Here is a 12,229-nt window from a genome sequence, read left to right as displayed (position 1 = left end):
GGTGCTCGGGTATCTGGACGACCTCCTGCTCAGAGATCACTCACAGGCTCTAGAACAGAGCATAACCTGCACACTGCAGTATTTGAAAAGCTTGGGCTGGATCATAAATACCAAAAAGTCAGCCTTGAAACCAGTTCAAAGTCTAAAGTATTTAGGTCTGATCCTAGATACGGTCCAAGCAAGAGTATTCTTGCCACCCGCAAGGGTCTGTGCCCTGAAGAATCGGGTGCGTCACAAGGGGCACCAGACAACCCTCCATTTGGCTCTGTATGAGTCTTCTAGGGAGGATAGTATCCTCCTTTTTGAGGCGGTGCCATATGCCCAGTTCCATTCCAGGCCTCTATAACAAGACATCTTGTTGACTTGGAACAGGAGAGGACACGCCCTGGATTATCCAATGTTCTTATCTCCTCGGGCATGCTTAAGCCTAAACTGATGGTTGCAGGATCAGAACCTGCGAAAGGGAAAATCCTTTTTCCTGGTAACTTGGAGAGTACGGACTACAGATGCCAATCTCTCTCAGGCTGGGGGGTGATCTTAGAAGGGCTCACAGCTCAGGGGAGATGGTCAAGGACAGAACAGATCCTGCCCATCTATGTCCTGGAGTTAAGGGCAGTACGACTGGCTCTACGGTCCTGGACGATGGAGCTTCAGGACTACCCTATCTGGGTTCAGTCTGACAATGCCACTGCAGTGGCCTTTATAAACCACCAAGGCAGTACCAGGAGTCATTCAGTTCTGAAGGAGGTGAGCCACATACTAGCCTGGGCAGAGGGACATGTGCCGATTTCTATCGGCAGTCCATATTCTGTGAGTAGAGGACTGGAAGGCAGATTATCTCAGCCGCCAGCAGATCTGCCTGGGGGAATGGTCCCTACACCCAGGAGTGTTCCAGGAAATTTGTCAACGTTGGGGATGACCAGGGTTCGAACTACTGGCATCCAGGTTCAACAACAAGCTACAGCAGTTTGTTTCCCAAACAAGAGATACTCTGGCAATTGGAGCAGATGCTCTGGTAGTTCCATGGAGCCAGTACTCCCTGGTTTATGGTTTCCCTCCAATCCCTCTCCTTCCACATTTGTTGCACATGATTTGGAGAGAGGGAGTTCCAGTCATTCTGGTGGCACCAGCCTGGCCCAGAAGGCCCTGGTTTCCTGAGATTGTGAGACTGCCAATAGATGGGCCATGAACGCTTCCATGGCACCCTGATCTACTGTCTCAAGGTCCTATATTCCACCCCAATTTACAGTCACTAAATTTGATAGCATGGCTATTGAAGCCAGGGTGGTGAAGGACCGTAGTATCTTGGGACCAGTAGTGTCTACCCTAGTGAATGCTAGAAAAGCTGTCGCTAGGAAGATCTATCATAAGGTCTGGAAGACTTGTATTGCTTGGTGTGAAGCCAAAAAATAGCATCCTTGGAAATACCGGATTGAGAGAATTCACTTTCTTTCTCATACCTCATGGGACACAGAGCCTCAGTAATTACTGATGGGTTATATAGGTATCACTAGGTGATTGGACACTGGCACACACTCACCAGGAAGTTCAACCCCCTATATAATCCCTCCCCTTATAGGGATACCTCAGTTTTTACGCCAGTGTCTTAGGTGTTGGATGTCAGATTCCTTTGGTCTTGTTGACAAGGAAGTTAATTTTTCTGGTAGCCATTTCTTCTGCTAAAGAGTATCAGAATTAGCAGCTCTTTCCTGTAAAGAGCCTTATTTAATTGTACACAAGGATCTGGAAGCAACTGCTAAAATTCGCAAAACGGATGTTTTGTTTGTGCTGCCAGAAGGTCCCAATAGAGGACAGGCAGCGTCAAAAGCTACCATTTCTAAATGGATTCGACAATTGATTATTCAGGCTTACGGTTTGAAACAGAAGATTCCTCCGTTTCAGATCAAGGCACATTCCACAAGGGCTATTGGTGCTTCTTGGGCAGTGCATCACCAGGCCTCTATGGTTCAAATCTGCAAGGCCGCAACCTGGTCTTCAGTCCATACATTCACCAGATTTTATCAGGTGGATGTGAGAAGGCATGAGGATATCGCCTTTGGGCGTATTGTGCTGCAGGCAGCGGTACAGGGTCCTCGGGTCTGATTGCACCCTATTTGGTTGTGGTTCCCCTCCCCTCAGATAGCATTGCTCTGGGACATCCCATCAGTAATTACTGTGTCCCATGATGTATGAGAAAGAAAATAGGATTTTTTTATAACAGCTTACCTGTAAAATCCTTTTCATTCGATGTACATCACGGGACACGGAGGTCCCGCCCCTCTTCTAATACACTTAGATTGCTTTGCTACAAAACTGAGGTATCCCTGTAAGGGGAGGGATTATTTAGGGGGTTGAATTTCCTGGTTAGGGTGTGCCAGTGTCCAATCACCTAGTGATACCTATATAACCCATCAGTAATTACTGAGGCTCGGTGTCCCATGATTTACATCGAAAGAAAAGGATTTTACAGGTAAGCTGTTAAAAAATCCTATTTTTTTTTCTACAGTCGGCAGTGGAAATCAAATTGCCTTTGAGTACAATCAGAGGTCAAGTTTCGGCCCTATCAGTATTCTTCCAAAGGCCTTTAGCCTCCTATTCACTGGTCAAACATTTTATGCAGGGGGTAACTCGCTTGCTTCCCCCCCATTAGGTCACCTATGTGTCCTTGGGACTTGAACTTGGTGCTGTCTGTGTTACAGAAACAACCATTTGAACCTATCAAGGAAATCCCATTAGACTTGCTGTCACGCAAGCTAGCCTTCCTGATGGCTATCACCTCAACTAGAAGGGTGTCGGAGTTGGCGGCCCTTTCATGCAGGGAACCGTACTTGATCCTTCACCACGACAGGGTCGTGTTACGACCTCTTCCATCCTTTTTGCCAAAAGTGGTGTTGGCCTTTCATTTAAATCAGGACATTATTTTGCCGCCTTTTTTTCTCTCGGCCTCGTTTGGCAGAAGAGAGACGACTGCATTCTTTGGACGTTGTCTCGGCAGTCAAGGTTTATTTGTCTAGACCTGCGGAGATCCGAGGATCGGACTAATTTTTTTGTTTTACCAAAAGGATCCAAGAAGGGGCAGGCAGCTTTCAAAGCTTCCATTGCCAGTTGGGTCCATCAATTGGTCATTCAGGCCTACGTTCTGAAATGTAAAGCTCCTCCCTTTAGGGTGAGCGCTCATTCTACCAGCGGTATAGGAACCTCCTGTGCTTTTTGCCATCAGGTATCTGTGGCTTAAATTTGTAAGGCTGCTACCTGGTTTTCAGTGCATACGTTCACAAAATTTTATCACGTGGATGTTTGAGCAGCCGAGGATTTGGCTTTCGGCCAGTGTGTACTGCGGGCTGCCATATAAAGTCTGATGGCTATTGTTTAGCAGGGTGTCTCCCTCCCCTCAAGGCTATTGCTCAGGGATGTCCCAGCAGGTAATGAATATTAGCCTAACTCTGTGTCCCATGATGTACTCAAAAGGATTTTACAGGTAAGTATGACGAAAAAAATCCTATTTTTTCATCTGAGGAATGATTGTACATTTTTCTGATGGCGTGTACACAACTTTGACAGCCAATTCCGACCTTTCCGAGCGGATAAACTCCAAAATTTTTTATCATATGGGAACAGATCAAAGGATTTTCGTTTTTAATGTGTACCGTTTTCATACGAGAAACATCAGAAAAGAGAGGCTGCGCATGATCAGAAACCAACGCCAAAAGAAAACGTTTGTCGGACAAATACGTTATTTCCTTCCTCAGTTCTGACTTGCTGTGAAACAATGGGGAAAATCGGACAATCGCTCACCCGATTTTTCTTATAGTGTGTACCCCACTTTACTGTGGTCATCTGCTGAAATACTTCCTCATTCTACTAAGTTTTCATGTCCTAAATGATGTATACCAGAAAGTCATGAAGGAGTTTTCTATAGAAGAAACTGAAGGCTGGGGTTATGCATGCCATAGCCTAAGCTTTTTCTTTTCTGCAACAGTAAAATAATGGTAATATTGGTACAGGTAGGAAATTAGGAAAAAAAACCTTTTGCTTTTAAACCTCAAAGCAAACAACTATTATATTGCAGCTTACCAATTCTTGGATGTGGTGGTTGCATTATTGCACTGATGTAGCAGTTGGGGTGGGGGGGTTGAGACAAACCATTTAACACTGAAGGGTGCTTACAATGATCAGCTTTTATTTATGTAAAATCTTTATCCCAAAATGGAAAGATATTGCTGTAACTGCTAATAAAGTGTTAGCTGGAATTCTGCTTTTGTTAGTGTATCTAAATCTGCTAGTCCATCTAAAATTCCCTACCCCCAGACTGACCATGTTGCTGTGCAAAGGTGCTCGTTCATTCAAAGTATAGGCACTCCTAATGAGGAGTGGTATTGGCCAGATCACCATGTGAAAATAGATATAGGGGGGAGCATAAAGGAAAACTAATGCAGCTGCCACATTTTAATTTGTAAACTGCAATATATTACTTACTGCGATATAATTTTATTTTTTAGTGTTTTAAAATCAGATGATTTCAACAATGATATCCTTAGACATTGGTACCAGGTATATGTGACTATACCTTGCATTGACATTTGCTCACCATATTATTTTATACAGCGAGTATCCCCCTATCACTTCAGACCAACAGAGACAAGAGTACAAGAGAGACTTTGATACAGGCCTACAGGAATACAAGAAGCTGCAAGCTGAACTAGATGATGTCACTAAATCCCTATCCAGGCTGGACAAAGAATTGGATGAACTTCCACAGGGAAGCCAATCATACAGGGTACGATCTCCAAAATCTTTAACGTAGCTGTTATGCACCGGTGGCTTTATAGCTGTCTGTGTATGTATGTATGTATGAATTTATGATTTCTTGGCCATTTTTCAGAGAATATGAATGATGACAAACTTTTTTCACTCGTGGTTAGTGTTTGGCTGAAGCCATTTATTATAAATCGTTTACTTTTTAAATCATAATGGCAACAAACTACCCAAATGACCCTGATCAAAAGTTTACACCCCCCTGTTCTTAATACCGTGTATTGCCCCCTTTAACATCAATGGCAGCTTGAAGTCTTTTGTGGTATTTGTGGATGAGGCTCTTTATCCTCTAAGATGGTAAAGCCTCCAGTTCCTGTAAATTCTTGGGCTGGCTTGCATGACCTGCACATTTGAGATCTCCCCAGAGTGGCTCAATGATATTGAAGTCAGGAGACTGAGATGGCCGCTCCAGGACCTTCACTTTTTCTGCTGTAGCCAATGACAGGTCGACTTGGCCTTGTGTTTTGGATCATTGTCATGTTGGAATGTCCAAGTACGTCCCATGCGCAGCTTCCTGGCTGATGAATGCAAATGTTCCTTCAGTAATTTTTTTATGGCATACTGCATTCATCTTGCCAACAATTTTGACCAAATTTCCTGTGCCTTTGTAGCGCACACATCCCCCAAAACATCAGCGTACCTCCCGTACCTTTTCATCATAGGCCTGGTTAACTCCTCTCCAAATGCAGCTTTTATGGTTGTGGGCAAAAAGCTCAATTTTGGTCTCATCACTCCAAATGACTTGGTGCCAGAAGGTTTGAGGCTTGTCTCTGGCGTATTGTAAGCGGGATACTTTGTGACATTTGTGCAGTAATGGCTTTCTTCGCCACTCGACCATGCAGCCCATCTTTCTTCAAGGGCCTTCTTATTGTGCATCTTAAAACGGCCACACCACATCTTTTTAAAGAGTCCTGTATTTCACCTGAATATATTTGTGGGTTTTTCTTTGTATCCCAAACAATTTGTTCCTGGCAGTTGTGGCTGAAATTTTAGTTGGTCTACCTCACCATGGTTTGATTTCAACAGAATCCCTCATTTTCTACTTCTTGATTAGTTTGAAAACTGCTGATTGGCATTCTCAATTCCTTGGATATCGCTTTATATCCCTTTCCTGTTTTATACCGTTCAACTACCTTTGTCAGGAGTCAAACTCGTTGACTCTTGCGCGCACACACACACACTACAAGCAAACAGATCACAGGTGAGGATGGTTACCTTTTTAATAGCTGTTCAAACTCCTTTCTGTCAACTTGTGTGCATGTTATCAGGCCAAAATTGCCAGGGTATGTAAACTTTTGATCAGCGTCATTTGGGTAGTTTCTGTTGCCATTATGATTTAAAGAGTAAACACAGTTGATAATAAATGGCTTTAGCCAAACACTAACCATGAGTGAAAAATGTTTGTGCTATTATATATATATATATATATATATATATATATATATATATATATATATATATATATATATATATATATATATATATATATATATATATATATATATATAGTTAGTTATTTTTGGTTTATATTGCTATTCCATATATGTAGACGCAATGCTCTGGTCCCGTTTTTATATAGTGCTTTGCGGGTATATTTTCACCACTCTGACATCCAGTCCCTTTTTGGAGCCTGCAAGCTGTTTCCAAATAACATGCATACTTAACCACTTCACACCTGGAAGGATCTACCCCCTTAATGACCAGTCCATTTTTGAGATACGGCACTGCGTGTTTTTAAATGGCAATTGCGCAGCTATGCAACCTTGTACCCAAACAAAATTTATGTCCCCATACCCCTCCCCCCCCAAGAATAGAGCTTTCTTTTGGTGCCATTTGATCACCACTGAGTTTTTTTATATTTTGCGCTATAAACAAAAAGCAACCAATCCGTACTGATCCGCCGTTAATAACAAGGCGATTGACAGAATGCCCCAGGCGGATATCAACTACAGCCTGGACATCCCACCATCAGAGGCTGAAACCTTACAGACTATCGGCTAACTGTCCAGAGGCAAGGCCCCAGGATCTGATGCGATCTCAGTGGAAATCTATAAGGCTGGTGGTGCAGTGTTTTGTCAACAAACTTACTCAGCTGTTCTAGTCCTTCTGCTATCAAGGACCCATTCCTCGAGAATTCGGATGTGTCCATTGTACACCCCTACAGGAGGAAATTGTTAAGTCTGCGATAATCATAAAGGAATATCACTGCTTTCCACTGCAGGCAAGATCCTTGCACGAGTTTTGCTCAATCACTTGATTGACCATCTGGAACAGGGTCTACTACCCAAGAGAGTTTCCGCAAAGATCGTGACGTGGCACGTTGGACATGATCTTCGCAGCCCGACAGCTCCAGGAGAAGCGTCAAGAGCAGAATCGTGAACTGTATACCATCTTCATGGATCAAGGCTTTTGACATTGTGTAGTTGTGGGGGACAAAAAAAGCGATACAAAGACACGTTAAAAGCCTCTTTCATGTCCCTGGATATCGACACCATCCTGGGAAACCCTGGCACTAGACCGATCAACATGGCGCACACTGATCCGCCAAGGCTGTCAGACATCTGAATCAGACATCTGAATCTAGAAGGACAACCATAGCACAAGAGAAGCGAGCACTACATAAAGCCAGAGCTGCAAATGCTGCAACAATGGTGCCCACACGTCTGCCCGGTATGTGGCAGAATATTCCGTGCCTGTATCGGTCTGAACAGCCACCTGTGGACACACCATGGACCGCCAACAAGGTCCTCTTCGAAAACAATGGACAAACATCATCATGCTTGTCAATATCTGAATGAAGAACGGTTTCAATGGTCACTAAATTTGTTTCCCCTTCATGTGTCAATCAGATGAGACAATGGAAGAACCTTATTGGTTGCTGCTGACGCAATATCCAATTTTCAGTGAACTTGTACTTTGCGCATTCTAGGCAAAGTAATGGGTCTGTGTTTATAGGGTTCAATATATGTAACCATAAGGCTTCTGTTCTTACCATCTCCATGCCCCCCTGCCTCGAATGTTCCTAGTTTCTGAAGTAAGTTTCAAATTGCTGCTACGGTGGCTGGCTGATATGGAGCAAAGTAAAGACCACTTACAGTGCCTCTTGTACTCCAATAAACCATAACCTTATGACCACTGACAGGTAAAGTGAATATCTCATTAGTGGCACCCAAAAGTGGGTGGGATATATTGGGCAGAAAGGGAACGTGTTGTCCCTGAAGTTGCCGTGTTGAAAGCAGAAAGAATGGGAAAGTGTAAGGATTTGAGCAACTTTGACAAGGACCAAATTGTAATGAGGGATATTCCCGTTCTGCAGTGGTCAGAATCTAACAAAACTAGTCCAAGGGAGGAAAAACTGTGCTCCAGCAACAGGGTGGCAAAGAGTCATTGATGCACGTGCGGCATGAAGGCTGGCTCATGTAGTTCAGTCCGATAGAAGAGCTACTGTAGCTCAAAATGAAAGTTAATGTTGCTCATGCTCACCCATTAGGGCTGCAACTAACTATTCTTTTCATAATCGATTAGTTGGCCAATTTATTGTTTCGATTAATCGGTTAATAACCTTAAAGAAAAAAAAGTGTGGTGTATAATTTAGTTAATATGTAAAGTTTTTTAAAAAAGGCAATTCTTAAATGTGTCTATGCAGTGGTAAATAAAAATAGCCAACTACAGGTATATGGTTAGGGAGCAAAATATCTAATCCACTCTGAGAATAACAGACAGAAGAGATATACTATTAGAGGAGAGATAAGAACGTTCCTTCGATTTTCTAATCGTTAGTGGGGGTCAAATCGACGTTCATTTTCAACCACAGTAATGGGGAAAATTTGGAAATGAAAAACTTCTTGGTGAAAGGAATTATCAGACAGTGTATGTGGTTTTCGTTCAGAAATTACAATTCTTTTAAAAACAATGTTAAAAACAAGTGAAAATTTCAAACATTCTTTTATTCAGCGAATGTACAAAGATTTTTTGTCTGAATATTCTCATCTGAAAATTGATGCACACCTATGCAGTTTGCTTTTGATCTGTTTCTGCAGTGCGCTTTGCTGTGAGTTTTGATTTTTGCGCACGTGATTTTGCTGCGATTTGCGTTTTTTGCATGTTTTTTGGCCATTTTGTTGTTGGGCAGATTAAAAAACACAAATTGCTGCAAAAACGCATTACATGCTTTTCTGCAGCTCCTCCATTGAAGTATGTTGAACCAAAAAAGCAGTTTTGCGTTAAAAAAAAAAAGTCACTGACGTTTTCCAAATACGCAGCGGCTGAAAAACGATAGATGTGAACGTGTCCCATAGGAAACCATGTTAATGAACTGTAGATGTGAACCAGGTGTAAGACGTTTGGTAACATAATGAGGTTAAAAAAACGAATATTAGCCCTTTATAGTACAAAAAAAAGGAAATCATCACTACTGTAAGGGGTTCATTTTTTTACTGTAGAACTGAGAGAAATAGTTACAGTAGCAATTATTTGCTCTATTTGTACTATAAAGGGATCATTTTAGTTTTTTTTTTTAAACCACATTGTTACTGGTCGATCGATTATGAAAATAGTAATCGATTCATTCCATAATCGATTAGTTGTCGATTAATCGATTCGTTGTTTCAGCCCTATCACCCATGTCCACAGCCAAAAGTGCCTGCAATGGGCAGGTGAACATGAGAACTGGACCATGGATAAATGGAAGCTGGTGGACTGTTTCGATGTCTTCAAGAATGCTTTGAGGAACATCACAACAAGATCACGGTGCTAAGTTGGCCTCCAGATCTCAATACAGTCGAGCATCTGTGGAATGTGCTGTAAAAACAAGCTCAATCCATGGAGGCCCCATCTCACAACTCGCAGGACTTAAAGTGATTTGTAAATGATCGATCACCTTGTAAAACAACCCATTTATTTAAAATTGAAATGAAAGTCAAAACATTGTGCATAGATATAAAAATGCATATGAAATGCTGGGTAACAAACACTTTAAATGAACTGCTATTGATGGCTTGGTGCCAGATGCTACAGCATACCTTCAGAGGTCTACTGGAGTCCACTCTTTGGTCATTATGTTATGGCTGATCTGTAAAGCTTACCTGTCACTTTGTCTTGTATGTATAAAGTATAGGTTCAAGTGCAAGTAAAGCCTACTACGTAAATTCTCCCTGCAGTCATTAATGTGAAAAAAAGACAAGGTATGGGCTTACCACATGAACAGGCAACCCGGCAAAAGACACTGGGAAAGGGTTACCAATGACAGCAAAAATCACATCATATTAGAGTATAAAAATCTTAAATTTTATTATTATAGTAAAATTGGCACAATCTCAGGCCCAAATGTAGAAAAAGTACAGCTTCATCAAGGCTGACCTATAGGAAGTCACTATGATGAAGTATTTACAAGACAATACTTAAAACAATTAAAGGTCAGGTCCGGACGCCGTGTGAAAACACGCGGGCAAGCTGTCGGATGAATAAATTCATCATAAGGAAATTCCTAAAAAGGAAAACCTCAAAGCCACAAGGGCACTGACAGCCCAGCCACGTGTGGCCCCAGGGAGGATCTCAATAGAGGAGAAGGGCTAATGGGTATTACTATAATATTTCAAGGAGCTTTAACTTGCACAAATTATCATAATAGTTGGAGATTTTAATCCTGGTTACTCCATTTATATAGTAATCATGACCGACTTAGGAGTTCAAAAAGGAAAAAAGGAAGACTCTATATTTTCATTCAAGAATAAATCCTGATTATATGGAAAAATGTATCTCGTAAGTCCCGATATTGGTATCGGATACATCCTTAGTGGTGGGTGAATATCTGAAATGGGTCTTTAGATTGAAAACTGACAGGCTCTGGTAGTAGATGAACTTAGTCTACCATTAGTCCTACATCCATATTAACGGCACAATTATATTCATCACAGTATGGCAAGGTAACAGTGGAAGGAGAGACTTCTTTCATGCAGTGAATTCATACAGCGCAAAACATCCGGGCTCACAACTCGCCCTATAGTAGAGGTACTTTACTGTCCAGTGTCATGGATGTTGGCTTATCTCTGTCCTTCAGCGTCCCGATTTAGGGGATTTAGAAATAGCCTTGTCACATATGTTTACTGCCTGTTAATGCTTGTAGGGTTTCCAGTAGGTGGACGTTTGGCAACATGCCGATCACCATCAGGAATCTCCTGTGTACATTACACGTCCTTTATTTCCTGGAGCATCATGAAAGCGATGTCATGTTACGGAGCGGCTGTGATGTCAACGCGTTTCGCTAAAAGGGATAATGTAGCTTCATCTGGACGATCATTGTCTGGCGAACCTCCCTCCCTTTTTTATATTGTCATTTTTTTCGTGAGGACGCTGCTCATCATGGTATATTGAAGGGATAAGTGTCTTTTATCAAGATGATATATGGTGATGTTCAGACTAGCCAATTAAAGCACAACAGGTCTTGTCAACTTAGCCAGTAATCCGGATATAGACTTTCTAATTAAGGGGATTAGCGGCAAAAGAAGGAAAGGGAAAACGGCAAAAAGAGGGAAAAGAGAGGACATAAAAATGGAACGAGATAAGAAATAAAATAATAAAGAAGAAAGGGGGGGGGGGCAGAGGAGAGTTACAAACCTATAACACCATATCAGGACAACGAAGTTTAGAACACTCTAGGAGGACAGTAATAGATAAATATATCTCAGATCGTTCGTGGAGTAATAGTGAGTACTGATCGATCCACCTGAATTTTCAGGTGGTGTCACTACCACAGAAAAAATCTGGTTGTAGTAACTCTCCAAAAACACCTGCAGATTTAATTCTGTGTTGAGGCCCACCTGCACGAGAGACTTTAACTTATATATCCACCATTTTTCTTTTTGGAGGAGTATACGGTCAGTCTCCTCATCTGGCGGGTAGCTTAACCACTTGCTTACCGGGCACTTAAACCCCCCTCCTATCCAGACCAATTTTCAGCTTTCAGCGCTGACGCACTTTGAATGGCAATTGCGCGGTCATACAACACTGTACCCAAATGAAATTTTCATTTTATTTCCCACAAATAGCTTTCTTTTGGTGCTAATTGATTTTTTTTTTTTTTATATTTTGTTATATAATTTTTAAAACCGGTCATTTTTTCTCCATTGATGTACGCTGATAAGGCTTCCCTCACTTTTAACCGATTCAGCCCCGGAAGATTTTACCCCCTTCCTGACCAGAGCGTTTTTTTGCGATTCGGCACTGCGTCACTTTAACTGACAATTGCACGGTTGTGCGACATGGCTCCCAAACAAAATTGACGTCCTTTTTTTTCCCACAAATAGAGCTTTCTTTTGGTGGTATTTGATTGCCTCTGCGATTTGTATTTTTTGCGCTATAAACAAAATAAGAGCGACAATTTTGAAAAAAACGCATTATTTTTTACATTTTGCTT

At 41.8% G+C, this 12,229-nt stretch overlaps 1 protein-coding gene across 1 annotated transcript in view; it reads left to right on the top strand.

Annotated features, from left to right (window-relative positions):
- OCLN (occludin) overlaps positions 1 to 12,229 on the top strand; it is an 89,603-nt gene that overhangs the window by 62,839 nt on the left and 14,535 nt on the right. The window contains exon 7 of the mRNA XM_073624423.1: positions 4,606 to 4,777. Within this exon, the coding sequence (XP_073480524.1) occupies positions 4,606 to 4,777 (172 nt within the window). The remainder of the gene's footprint in view (positions 1 to 4,605; positions 4,778 to 12,229) is intronic.

Source organism: Aquarana catesbeiana, linkage group LG01 (assembly GCF_042186555.1).
Source record: "Aquarana catesbeiana isolate 2022-GZ linkage group LG01, ASM4218655v1, whole genome shotgun sequence".
In the NCBI taxonomy this organism is placed as follows: domain Eukaryota; kingdom Metazoa; phylum Chordata; class Amphibia; order Anura; family Ranidae; genus Aquarana; species Aquarana catesbeiana.
This window is presented reverse-complemented; position numbering and strand designations above follow the sequence as displayed.